Below are 15055 nucleotides of genomic sequence, written 5' to 3' on the forward strand. Positions count from 1 at the left end.
GACAACGAGAAGTGATTAGATTCTTGACATGTTTTTAGAAAATGTCAATAATATTTCTTTGTATTTATACGGCACGTAAGAGGTTTACAAAAGAAGAATAATGAATTTAGGAAATTTGCTGGAAACAAAATAAATTTAGAAAAATCAACTTTATTTCTACATCCCACCCGCAACTAGAAAATAAAATCGAAGGAAATATAACATTTATGAAACCATTAAAAAATAAACCCAATTTGGAGCCGGCCCGGTGGCGCAAGCGGTGCGCGCGCTCCGCTGCAGCGGCCCGGGGTTCGCTGGTTCAGATCCCGGGCGCGCACGGCCACACTGCTTGGCAAGCCATACTGTGAAGGCGTCCCATACAGAGAGGAGGAAGATGGGTATGGATGTTAGCCCAGGGCCAGTCTTTCTCGGCAAAAGGAGGAGGATTGGCAGATGTTAGCTCAGGGCCGATCTTCCTCACAAAATAATAAATAAATAAACCCAATTTAAGAATAAATCTAATTTAAAAAATATGACTTCAGTAATGATATGTATAAAATTTTAACAAGGCATTTAAAAGAGACAAATCAACGAATATTTAACCAAATATGATCATGGAGTGGAAGACAATATTGTTACAACGTCCAATATCTTTAGATTGCTCTATAGTTGCAATGTAATCCCAGCATCAATCCTTTCCTCCTGCTTTCTTGCCTTCCACCTCCTTCCCTCCTTCTTGCCTTCCTCCCTTCCTGCCTTCCTGCTTCCTTTTAGAACTTTGAAAGCTGGTTGTAAAATTTATTCAGAAAAGCAAAACACCAAAAATAGTAAAGATAATCTTGAAGAAGGAGAAGAAAGTTGAAGGAATTACACTACCAGATGCCATAGCCTATTATAAAGCTACAGTAATTCAGAAAACATTTTCCTGAGGACAGATAGAGTGATCAAGGGAATAGAATGGTGACTCCAGAAACAGATCCACACATACACTGTTACCTAATTAATGATAGAGGTCTCACTATTTTCCAAAGGAGAAAGAATAATCTTTTCAATAAATGCTATCAGGTAAATTATATATTTATATTAAGGAAAAGAAAGAATCTAGACACCTACCCATACTCTATACAAATTCAATTCTACCTGGATTAAAGATCTAAATGTGAAATACAAACAATAAACATTTTAGAGGAAAACATAGTGGGACATCTTTGTGATATTGGAAATGTTCAGATTTTCAAATTGAACACACAAAAAAATAACTACATAAAATTTAAAAAGATTAATTGAACTATTTCAAGAAATTCTGTCCATCAAAATTAATAGTGTGGAAAGGGAAACTCATAGCGAGAGAGGATATTTTTATCAGACCTATATAATCAGATTTATTATCTGACAGAGGACTCATGCACAATATAAAAATAACTCTTACAGATCAATATAGAATTGACATGAAATACAATACAAAGATGACAAAAGACATGAATGAACACTTTTCAAAAGAAAATATCTAAATGACCATAAACATATGAAAAGTTTCTCAGTTTCATTCAGCATTAGGAAAACGCAAACTAAAACCACAATGATGCCCATACATAATGATACTCATACATGGTATCTAGAGTGGCTATAAAGAAAATAATAGAAAATATTAGATCTTGACAAGGATGTTGAGCAATCATAACTATTTGCACTGCTACTAGGACTGTACATTGTTATAGCCACCCTGGAAATTCATTTGGCAGCATTTACTAATGCTGACTATGCATATCCTATGACTCAGCAATTTCAGTGTAAGGATTATACCCAAATAGAAATACATTGAAGATTGAGCCAATCTGGATTGAATATTGTTGTGGACACGAGGGATGTTTTTAATTACCATTATTAGGAAATTTCTGCGTACATCAGGTTTTTTCTACAGGCTACAAATGATTAGCTTTAATATATACCTGATGAAATCTGATTATTATTATTTTATAAAGACCCAAAAATGTGAAAAAAAAAAGTTTTATGTTCATCAAAACATAGATTTGAATAGAATGTTTATAGTATCACTAATTACAAAACTTCAAAATTGGAACCATTCTAATATTTAACAATAGAATAATAGATAACTAATTTGTGATATATTCATAAAATGGAATTGTATACAGAAATGAAAATAAGCAATCTAGAATTACCAATAGAAATATATTAAGTCAAAGAACCCAGACCAAAAAAAAAACACGTACAGAATTTCTTTTATACAAAGTAACAAAAATAGGTGAAAATAATCTATGCTCTTAGAAGTCAGAATAGTGGTTATTCGTTTGTGTTTGTATGTGTGTGCATGTAAGGGGACAGTATATGGTAGAAAGGAGAATGAAGGATTCTTCTGTGGTCTGACACTGTTTTATTTTACTTTTATTGCCACAGTTGTTGTTTAATTTGGATTCTGATTATACAGATGTGGCAAGTTTGTAAAAACTTACTTATGATGTATGCATTTATTAATATGCACATTAAGCTTTAATAATAAGTTAAAACACCACAAAACACTAAGATTAAAATCTGCACAAACATGAATTTAAACCAAGAATAGTCTTTGCGAAATTATAAAACATGAATGTGTATTTTACCTAAAATTAAAGTGTCTTTTCCACTCATTTGTTTAATAGCTCTTCCTAAAACTTTCTTTGTTCCCACTCCAAAATTACTTCCATGTTTAAATATATGCATTTAAATGCGTATTTTACTGATCTCTTATTGTAGAATACATATATTGTCACTTATTTTAGTGTTGAAAGCTGTATTTGGCAGGAGGAGAGGGGCAGGGCTGGGGAATGATTTAACTTCTCCAACCTCTGCGCTTAGGTTGGTTTTAGTGAAGATCCAATGCTCAGCTCTGCCCATAGTATTGTATACATGTTTTGAGAGTCTTGAGAGAAAAAAAAACAGGTTTAAAATGTCAGAATCAGATCATATTCAATAATCATATAAAATAATGTAAATATAAATAGAACCATACTAAAAAAAAGAGTTTACTGCTTTACATAAAACTCTAAAGATGGTGAGAAAAATATCTCATATCTTTTCTCACATACAGGGAGACTAATATTTACTGGCATAGATTTAGAAAAGAGCAGAGTTTTTCAACCTCTCATTTATTCAGTCAGATGACATTTATAATGCTTTGTATATCCACCAAAATTGTGTCCCTAAATGCATTGTCTCTGACAATTAAATCAATTTTCTTGAACAAGTCACAACTAATCTGATTTCTGTCTCTATGGATTTGTTATTCTGGATATTTCACATAATGGAATTGCACACTATGTGGCTTTTTATATCTGGCTTCTTTCACTTAGCATAATGTTTTAAAGGCTTATTCCTGTTGTAGCATGTATCAATACTTCTTTTCCTTTATGGCTTATTAATATTCCCTTGTATCGATATACCACATTTGTTATCCATTCATCAGTTGATGGGCTTTTGGTTTGTTTTTACCATTTGATTATTATGAATAATGCTGCTATGAACATTTACCTACAAGGTTTTGTATGAACACCTGTGGGTTTTAACACTTTTGGGTATATATCTAGGAGTGGAATTGCTAGGTCATAATAGTAATTCTATGGTAAACTTATCGAGTAACAGTCAAACTGTTTTCATAGTGGCTGTACCATTTTACACTCCCAACAACAATATACAAATGTTTTAATTTCTCCACACTGTGGTCAGCACTTGTAATTTTCCTTTTTTGTTAATAGCCTTCCCAGGGGTATGAAGTGGTATCTCACTGTGGTTTTGATTTGCATTTCCCTAATGACTAATAATTTTGACCATCTTGTTGTGTGCTTATTGGCCATTTGTATAGCTCCTGTGAGAGATGTCTGTTCAAGTCTTTTGCCTGTTTTTTAATTTAGGTTTTTGTTTTTTGTTGTTGACCTGTAAGAGTCCCTTGTATATTCTGTATTCTAGACTCTTAACAGATACGTGATTTGTACTTTTTTTCATTGTGTGGCTCATCTTTTCATTTTTTGATAATGTTCTTTGATGCACAAAAGTTTGTTCTTTTAAATTTTGATAAAGTCTAATTTATCTATTTTTACTTTTTTTGCTTGTGGTTTTGATGTCCTATCTAAGAAACCATCAAGAGCTTCTCATTAATCTCATCAAATAAATATATATTTTAACATATTTTAAGAAAATATCAATAATATTTCTTCATCCTTATATGGCAAGTAAGAAGTTTAAAAAAAGAATTATTATTTTAAAAGAATGGGAAGACTAGTTCCAGAGCTCACTTTAAGATATGCAAATATGGATCTTCCTCAACTTATGATAGAATTATGTCCCAATAAACCCATCACAATTTGAAAATATCATAAGTCAAATATGCACTTAATACACCCAACATACTGAACATCATAGCTTAGCCTAGCTTACCTTAAATGTGCACAGAACACTTACATTAGCCTACAATTGGGCAAAATCACTTAACGTAAAGTCTATTTTATAGCAAAGTGTGAATATCTTATGTAGTTTATTGAAAATTGTACTGAAAGTGAAAAACAGGATGGTTGTATGGGTCCAGAATGACTGTAAGTGTATTGGTTGTTTACCCTGGTGATGGCATGACTGACAGGGAGCTGTGGCTTGCTGCCACTGCCAAACATCAGGAGAGATTATTATACCAAATACTGCTAGCGAGGGAGAAGATCAACATTCAAAATTTGAAGTACAGTTTCTGCTGAATGCATATCACTTTCACACCATCCTAAAGTTGATAAATAGTAAATCAAATCATCTTAAGTTGGAGACCATCTCTATTCTTTTCTGCATCCAACTAATATGGAGTAAAAGAGACTGGATTGACTCACCCATTCAAACAAGAAAAACAAAACAAAACAAAAACAAAGATGAAATATAAGAAACAATAATTTTTCAAAGTATTGACTTTGGGCAATGAAGGACAGTTTCCTTGAGAGATGAAAGACAAATGAGGTGAATCGTATGGTTGCTCCACCTTCCTGTCTTAAGAGAGTTTCCAGGCTGCATTGATAAATGGGCAAACCCAAGTGAACCTAGAAGAATCCTTGAGTTGAAGAGATCCAGAGTTGAGTGTCCAGTGAGACGAAGGTAGCTAGAGTTTGCAAGACAGAGCACCAAAGATAAGGCATTACAGGGAGAAAGGACACTGGATCTCTGCATAGAATCCCCCTCAGTTACTCAACCGATGAACGATCAACATATTCAAGTGGAAACCACCCAAGGGCAAAGACAGAATCCTATGAAAGGATTAAAGACAGAAGTGCCCAGAACTCAAACCAAGGCAGGAATTGTGTCAATTTGTTACACAGAGAGCAGAAAAATTCGTAGTTCATGGGGCTTTAGGTGGCATACTCAAGAAGGTCTTACTCCAGTAGAGGAGAATAAGTAGCCCTAAATAGAGCACTGGTCTGGACTCACCTATGAAATTATAAAAGCAATATCTGAAAAATTAAACTATTACCAAATAACTGTATCCCAGAACAAATCTCAAGAACATTTGTAAAATACAAAATTATCCAGCATCTACCAAGGAAAAATTCACAATCTATGAGATATATTTTACAATTTTCAGGCATACAAAGATGCAGGAAAGCATGATTCATGATAAATAGAATAATCTATCAATCGAAACTGACAAAGAAATTACACATATGTTTGAAATGTCAAACAAGGACCAAAAAACGATTATAATTGTATATAATATTTTCAGAAAGGTAAATAGAGATCTAGAGGGTGTTAAAAAAAAAAGAAATTGAACTTCCAGAGAGAAAATGTACCTGTTCAAGATGTAAAATACGTGGGATTGTATTCACAGCAGATTAGCCATTATAGAAAAGATCAGTGAACCTTCAGGTATAGCAATAGAAAGTATCTGCAATGAAATGCAGAGACTGAAAAAATCAAAAACATGAAAAGAACAACAATAAGCTGGGAGATAACTTCAAGCAGCCAAGTATCCATGTGATTGAACTCCTCAAAGAAGGAGTTAATTAAAATTATTTGAAGAAAATATAGGTGAAAATTTACAAATATGATAAAAATTAAAAGCTCTCAGGTTCAAGAAGATAAACAAACGTCAGACACAAGAAACATATAGACTTCAAGTTTAGATACAGTAAAATCAAATTCCTCAAAGCCAGTGATAAATACAAACATTAAGCAGTGAAAGAAAAAAGATACGCTGTATAGAGGGGAACAAAGAAACAATAACATATTTATCATCAGAAACATTGCAGATGAGAAGTCATTGGAGAAACATCATAAATTACTGAATTAAAATAACTGTCAACCTAGAATTCTGTAACCAGAAAAAGATCTTTCAAAAAGGAATGCAAAATAAAGACTTTTCAATGTAAAAATGCTGAAAGAATCCATCACGAGCAGACCTGCTCTGTAAGAAATGATAATGGAAATTCTTCAGTCAGAAGGAGAATGATACCTGATGAAATGCGAATCTAGACAAAGGAATGAAGAGCACCAGAACTAATAACTACATATATGATTTCTAATAATTTAAATCTCAAAGAAAATTGTTTAAAAATAATAAAAATATATAACAAAATGGTATAAAGGATGTGGTGGGAGTGGTTAAATATTGTAACATTCTTATTTTATATGTCAAAGGGTGTGATTATGCTTGAAGGTAGACTGTGACAAGTAAAATATCTATACCACATACCCTAAAGAAAACACTAAAATAACAACAAAAAAAGTTATAGCTGTTAAGTCCACAGTGAAATATAGAACAGAAAAAAAAAGGAAAAATGGAACAAAAAATAGAGTGGATGAATAGAAAACAAATAACAATGCAATAGACTTAAACCTAATGATGTCAGTAATCACATTACTAAAGTTCTCAAGGAAACTACAAAAAACAGTTACAAAAACCCTAGACCCAAAAAGTGAGTTCAGTAAGGTAACAGGATACAAGATCAGCAAGCAAATACAAATCAGGTTTCTACATACTAACAATGAAACAGAAATGAAAGACACACGATCACTCCAAGGGTGATGAATACTTAGGCAGGAACCAACAAAACATGTACACGACGTGTTTGCTGAAAACTACAAAATGCTAAATAAAGAAATAAAGATCTAGACAAATGGGAAACATTTTGTTTTCATAGATTAGAAGACTAAATATAGAAAAGATATAAATTTTTCCCAAATCAATCTATAGGTTTAATGAAAACCCAAATTCTATCTCAGCAATACTTTTTGCAGATAATAGATGATCTAATATTAAAATTTATATGAAATGCCAAAGATAGAGAATAGCTAAAACATGTTTTTAAATCACAATACTGTGGAAAGAATCAGCCTGTTAATATTTATTATATAGTGATAGTTATCAAGAGTGGGTGGTATTGGTGAAGGGACTGACAAATATATCAATCTAATAGAATACAGAAGCCAGAAATAGACCCTTTTGAAAAAGTCCAACTAATTTTTCATGAGGTACAAAGGTAATGCAATGAAAGAAGGATGGCCGTTTTAACAAATTTTGCTGGAAAAATTGGATGTTCATAGGCAAAAAATAAAGATAGAAAGAAAAGAAATTAGAATGATGACCTAAACTTTACAGAAAAATTAAATCAAAATAAATCATCACTTAAATATAAAATGTAAATCTATAGAATTTTAGACAAAAACATAAGAGAAAATCTCTCGGCAGGACCTAATACTAGGTGAATAGTTCATCAACATGACATTAAAAATATGATCCATAAAAGGACAAATTATTAAATTGCACTTTAAAATTAAATCAAACTGCTGATTACATTCTCAGATATTCATCCCAGAGAAATGAAAACTTATGTCCACACAATCACCTTTGCACAAAAGTTCATAGAAGATTTATTTGTAATAGGTTAAAATTGGAAACAGCTTAAATGTCTTTCAATGGTTGAATGGGTAAACAAACTCTATAATCAGTCACATGAAATAATAAAGGAACAATAATCATAAAGCAATGAAAAAGGAACAAGCAATTGATACATAAGAACACAATGGACCCCGAGAATTACGTTGACTGAAAAAAGTCAATCATGAAACATTTCAAACAATATTTCATGTATACAACATTCATCAAATGATAAAATTATAGCGATGGAAAATGGATTAGTGGTTGACGGGGGTTAGGGAGAGGATAATTACTGAAGACGAGGGGGCATGACTATAAAGGAAGGGCATCACCTTGATGGTGATGGACTAGGTCTGTATTTGACTAGCGGTGGTTACACAAATATACACATATGATAAAATTGCATAGAAATATGTATATATACACACCCACAATGACACAAATGAATAAATGTAAAACTGGTGAAATCTGAACCCAGTCAGCGGATTATACCAATGTTCATTTCATGGTCATGATATTGTACTGTATTTACGTAAGTTGTTACCACTTGGGGAAACTAAGGGGACACAGAAATTCTTTTTACTGTTTTTTTTGCAAGTTCTTGTAATTCTATAACTATTCCAAAACAAAAAGTTAAAAAAATTAAATCTAAACCTGTCTCAGACAGTGTGGGGCAGAAAGGGGCAGAATAAAAATATTGCATAGAAAGACACTTAGAAACTTTGGGGTGATGGACATGTTCATTATCTGGATTATTTTGATGATGTTCAGATGTATACATATGTCAAAACTAATCAAATTTCACATTTCATATATGTGCAGTTTAAAATTTTCAATGAAACCTCAATAAAGTTATTTTACCTAATTACTAAACACACCAAGGAATCAAACCATAAACAAGGAAAAAGTCAATAATAGGAACACGCATTTTACAATATTACTCAATTAACAAGAAAGAACATAATTTAGACACCTGCTATAGATGTGAAGATCCAAGAACCTCATCTATTTGCTGGTGGAACAGGGTATTGGTACAACCAATCTGAGATATTTAACAAAATTAAATGTCCCATTATATTTTCTCTTTCTAAGAGATCTCAATACTTTGTTTGTACTTACGTATGGGTATACGTGTAGGTGTAGGTGTATTTGTATGTATATCAACACACACAGAAAGAGGCAAATATATAAAATAATTACCGTGAATAATTTTTTTTTACAACACATTAACATGGTGAACTTAAGGCTTTTCATTGAACTATATGTTGTAGTAGTGCTGGTACTAATTGAGGTTGGAGACAAACATCTACTCATAAAGAATAGATCCATGAAATTGATTATATATTATTGATTGTAATGAGGAAAAGAGTAAAAGTCACAACATGAATACGTCAAAAACAATTAAGTGATTTAAAATGCAACAATACAATTTATTACAACAAAATAATGTAGTGAAACATATACACATAAAATAATACATTTTTTACAGAATATATTGATCATGTAGGCAATATATCAAGCATAGTAGAATATGTGTCAAGGTAGACAAGAAGAATTGGAGTATTGGACATGATGGAAAAACAAGAAATATTGAAATGTAATACAGACTAATATAATGAAAGAAAAGATCTTAACAAATGATGACAATTCACTGTGAAATGCGAATGAGAAGTAGGAGTAACTAATTCCTCTTTCTATGGTCAAAAAGAAAAAAAATACTAGAACAATAAAAAAAAAATAAGGGAACAATACCTTATATACACAATATATTGTTAATTTTAACTCATCTGATCACCTGAATAATGCAAAAGGACAGCATTTAGAAAGTCTCCATTGTGTCCTCCATTTGAGGAGACCGTTGCAGAACTGGAGGAATACTGACAAGCTGGTTGTAAATAAAATATATGAATCCATTTCCTTATACGGTTGTATTAGCAAGGGTACTTCAGAGAACAGAACCGAAAGGAGAAGATTACATTTATGTATATAACATGTATGCATGTAAAATGTATAATGTGTGTATAAGGACAGAAAGGGTTTTAAGGAATTGACTCGTGGTTGTCGGGAGAGGCAAGGCAGGAGTCTGTGAGCAGGCTGGCGCTGCAGGAGATGATACCGCAGTCTTGAGCGCAAAGGTGGCAAACTGAGGTAGAATTTCTATTTTGTAGTCTGGAGTAGAATTCCTTTTTCTTTGGAGGACCTGCCTTTGCTCTTTAAGGCTTCGACTGATTGAATGAGGCCCCCTCACATTCTGTAGGGTAATTGGCTGTACTCAGTCTACTGATTTAAATGTTAAACACATCAAAAAAACACTTCATGGCAACATCTAGACCGATGTTTGACCAAACAACTGGGCACCAAGCCTAGCCAAACGAGCACAAAATTAACCTTCAAAGCATAAAAAATGTTAATCAAGAGTAAAAGATAGGAATGTAATACACAAACAAATAAATCTAACTCGCTTGCCGGTAAACACAAATCGTTCTGGGCTATCAATAAACACATCCTCTCCTTTGCACTCTGTTAAGCTTTCAAATCCTTTAGGGATAATCACTAAATTGTTCAGCATCTCCTCAGGGAGAGTCTCAGAAGGTGAAAGAGAATCCATAAATTGTTCTCACTCTGCCATGTTATGAAGCACGTGGGGGAGCCCAGACAGAGTTTCATGACAGGTAAGCAGAATGTTTCATGTGGCACCATATTATACTAATATCTAAATAGTTTTTGTGACACTTGCAAGACAGCACTTTTTCCTATGGCAAAGCATAGCAAAATATTAGGATTTATGATTCACTTCAGAGTGCATTCTGCTATTGATAATGCATAAGTAGAATAGAACTGCTCTTTTTTCTTCAGATTAATTGTTAAAATATTTTCAAAAATACTGTTAAGAGTATTTGAAATGTCAATGCCATATTGCTTATGTAGTGTTAATGTTTATACAAATACTTAATCATATGAATAATCAAGAGACAAGCAAGTCTAACAGAAGAGTCATGAGTAAAAACTAAAAATTATGGCAGAATTATGAAACTGCAAGTATTTAGTTTCTAATTTGATATCTTTCCAAGTCTTGTCATTCAGTGACTCTAGACTCTTATTTCCTTCTCAAAAATATTGTAATAATTAATACAAATATATATCACTGTATAAATGCGATTTTTTTTCTAATCACTTGATGAGCAAAATGGGGATTTCCACCTTACGTTGAGATGTGAAAAACAATCTTTTGGAGTTTAGGACACCTGTAAGTACACACTTCTATGGTGATGGTACAATGTGCAGCATGTTCAGTTTCCAGTGGAATCTGTCAGAAAGCACATATAATTTTCTCAAAGAGTATAGCTTTAAAAAACAAAAATCTCATAATCCCCACAGATAGTAAACAAAGAAAAAGTAATTTGATGCTTTCCATAGAACTCTAAAGCTGATGAGAGAAAGTCCTTCTATCCTCCCTCATCTTACAAGAAATCAGCACTTAGCAATATGATTTGTTTTCTTTAGCTTTCCATTGGACCTAAACAAGATTTATATTGCTTCTTGTTGCCTTGATTGAAACCATTTTTCCTAACAGTAGTTCAGTATTTCTGACATGTGAAAGTATGTTCACGGGAACAGGATAGGATATCAGAAACTCACAACCTTATAAACAATGTTTTATGTGAGAAAGTTTGGTTTTCCTGTTAGCACATTTATGATTCAACATTTTGAACACTGTATTTTTCTATTTGTTTTCTTAGAGCTCACTCAGACTCCCGACAATAGTATTTTCCTTGTAGCCAGCATCAGTTCTCTTTCTTTCTTTCTTTCTTTTTTTTAAGGAGTCATAGATACAATATTTGTGTGCATCCTTCATTATACTTATCTATGTCTGCATTAAATGCTATACCATATTATGGAGGAGTTCTTTGCGGCCTTAATGTGCAGACTTAAAATAACATCATGAAATCCATACATGCATATACATGCATATATGTATTTGTGTATTTTATCTTGCCAGTACTATGTATAATATAGTGATTTTAAACATTTTCTGTTTTCTGTAGAGGCTGTCTTTATCCAAAGGAATGTTGATAAAAGGTCATTATATAAAAACCTATTCCAATGGCCTCATTTTCTCTCAATTTGCTCCATTTCCTCATACTAGCCTAGATTCCTCCATGACAAAATATACTTTATGTGTTACACAACTTAGTATATGTCAGTTATAATGAAAATGCACCTCAGGAGGAGGGAATAATGTTAGGTTTTAAGTAAATTTTTATTAAATATTTTAAGTAAGGTAAAAGAAAAATTATTTAAAAGAAGAGCACATTGATGTTCCAGTTGTAGTCATGGAGTTGGGTCATGGGGGGGATACACTGGGGACAGTTACCTGGGTAACACACTACACGATATATTCATCATTATACCCCTGACAAAGAAGTTAAGTCACACACGAAAAATGTATATGTACATATGTAAAGATACTCCACTTCGGACAACATACTGTCTCCACTTAAAAACATAAACACAGGGGCCGGCCCGGTGGCGCAAGCGGTTAAGTGCGCGCGCTCCGCTGCGGCGGCCCGGGGTTCGCTGGTTCGGATCCCGGGCGCGCACCGACGCACTGCTTGGTAAGCCATGCTGTGGCGGCGTCCCATATAAAGTGGAGGAAGATAGGCACCGATGTTAGCCCAGGGCCGTCTTCCTCAGCAAAAAAGGAGGAGGATTGGTGGATGTTAGCTCAGGGCTGATCTCCTCACAAAAAAAAAAAAAAAAAAAAAAAAAAAAACAAAACATAAACACAAACACACAAAATAACCCTTATGCACGTGATGGTGGAGGGATATTTCCAGGTACCATAAACACATTAAGCATTTAATTCTCACTTATCTTCCCCAAAACCCTACAAGAAACAGGTGATTTTGTTGATGTGTATAGAGATTAAGAAATCTATCATTTGCTAAAGTACTTCTTTTTATATACCAGAAATACAGGTATAGCAAAGACTATATCAACCTCTGTATATTTCACTATAAAGATAAATAGTCTCTACTACGATCTTTTAGAGTTTCCTTATTTATACACCTCCGTCTAATATTCGTCGCCTGTTAGTTGTTTCACCATGTGCCACCTGTAGGCATAATAACTTTCATAGCAATATGTTTTAAAGTAGGGGCCTCTAAATGTTTCCACACGTAATTAGAATTTGAATTTTAAAAATTCTATTATGTAATTAAAATATATATTGCCGTGTTATTAGATTGTAATTTTGTGAATGTGGTTATGTATTTGTCATTATATAAATGACAAAGAAAAGTTTAACAAACACCTACAAACCTAATGCCTAAAGATTAATAAGTTTTCAATTTTGCTTTCTTTATCTACATTGATATCTGTCTGTATCTAACCTATTATCATATATCAGGGTTTGCCAACCTTGGCCCATTGGCATTTGGGGCCCTATAGCTCTTTGTTCTGGAGGCTACCCTAATATGGGAGGATAATTAGCAGAATCACTGGACCATTAGACGCCAGTAGCACCCTTCCTGCAGGGGTGACAACTAAAATTCCTCCAAATATTATCAAATGTCTTTTGGGGGACAAAGTTTCCCCAATTGAAAATTACAAATCTCTCTCTATCTCCAATTCTCTCTCTATTTCTATTACTAAATATATATGTTTTATTTGCAGGAAGTGGATTATTTTATCAGTCTGCATGGTAAATTTGGATTTATTTTATTTATACCAACTTAGTATATCAAAATTTGCCAGATTATACTACATGAAAGCTGTTGACTATACTGATGTCTCTATCCAGAATAGGTTTTCCAGTGAAATGTGGATGGAAACACACAATCGAACAGTGCTGAATGAATTCATTCTCATGGGAATCACAGACCGCCCTGAGCTGCAGGCTCCATTATTTGTGCTCTTCCTCATCATCTATGTCATCTCAGTGGTGGGCAACTTGGGCCTGGTCATCCTCACCAAGATGGACTCCAGGCTGCAAACACCCATGTACTTCTTTCTCAGACACCTGGCTTTTACTGATCTCGGTTATTCAACAACTGTGGGTCCCAAAATGTTAGTAAATTTTGTTGTGGATCAAAATACAATCTCCTATTATTTTTGTGCCACACAGCTGGCTTTCTTCACCGTGTTCATTCTCAGTGAACTTTTAATTCTGTCAGCAATGTCTTATGACCGCTATGTGGCCATCTGTAACCCTCTGCTCTACACAGTCATCATGTCACAAAGGGTATGTCATGTGCTGGTGGCAATACCATATCTTTACAGCACACTTGTTTCTCTTCTAGTCACCGTGAAGATTTTTAATTTGTCCTCCTGTGGCTACAACGTCATTCATCATTTCTACTGCGACAGTCTCCCCTTGATATCTTTGCTGTGCTCAAACACACGTGAAATTGAAATGATTATTCTGATATTAGCAGGTTTTGATTTGATAGCCCTTCTCATAGTTCTTGTGTCTTACTTGCTCATTCTCAGAGCAATTCTCAGGATGAACTCAGCTGAGGGTCGGCGCAAGGCTTTTTCCACCTGTGGATCCCACCTGACAGTGGTCACAGTGTTCTATGGGACTTTAATATTTATATATGCACAGCCCAAGTCCAGTCATTCCTTTGACACTGATAAAATGGCTTCCATATTTTACTCCCTCATTATCCCCATGTTGAATCCCTTGATCTATAGCTTGAGGAACACAGATGTTAAATATGCCCTACACAAGCTGTGGAAAAAATTGTACAATATCTTTTCTTAAAGTTCACTGTCCAACGGGATTCCTATAAATTAGGTTATGACTTTAAGCCTTGTTGTTTGTGCCTTCACAGGGAAAAGTGAACACAGATAAGTCCATCATATATCTAGAAATTGGCTTCCATGGGCGATTCACATTTCTAAGTGCTGTAAATACATTAGTGAACAAAACAGTAATAATCTTTGCCTTCTTTGAGGGAGAAAGATAAAATTTAAGCACACTAAGTAAATTTTATAGTGCAATAGAATGGGTTGAGGCCCATATACCATAAGAGCAGGCAAGGAGAGTGGGTATGCTGTGTGGGAGTGAGGAAGAACAGGAGGTACAGAAGGAGAGTCCATACAACTCTTGTGTTATTCTCAACCTTTAGAATAAACTTTAAGTGTCTATGTGTGTTTATGCATGTGTGTGTTTGT

At 33.8% G+C, this 15055-nt stretch overlaps 1 protein-coding gene across 1 annotated transcript in view; it reads left to right on the plus strand.

Annotated features, from left to right (window-relative positions):
• The window catches only part of LOC131395124 (olfactory receptor 8K3-like), a 41263-nt gene extending 26621 nt beyond the window's left edge, over window positions 1-14642 (plus strand). Inside the window, exon 2 of the mRNA XM_058526915.1 lies at window positions 13680-14642. Coding sequence (XP_058382898.1) covers window positions 13698-14642 — 945 coding nt within the window. The 5' untranslated portion in view covers window positions 13680-13697. The remainder of the gene's footprint in view (window positions 1-13679) is intronic.
• The last annotated feature ends 413 nt before the right edge of the window (window positions 14643-15055 follow it).

This window comes from Diceros bicornis, chromosome 31 (genome assembly GCF_020826845.1).
Source record: "Diceros bicornis minor isolate mBicDic1 chromosome 31, mDicBic1.mat.cur, whole genome shotgun sequence".
In the NCBI taxonomy this organism is placed as follows: Eukaryota; Metazoa; Chordata; class Mammalia; order Perissodactyla; family Rhinocerotidae; genus Diceros; species Diceros bicornis.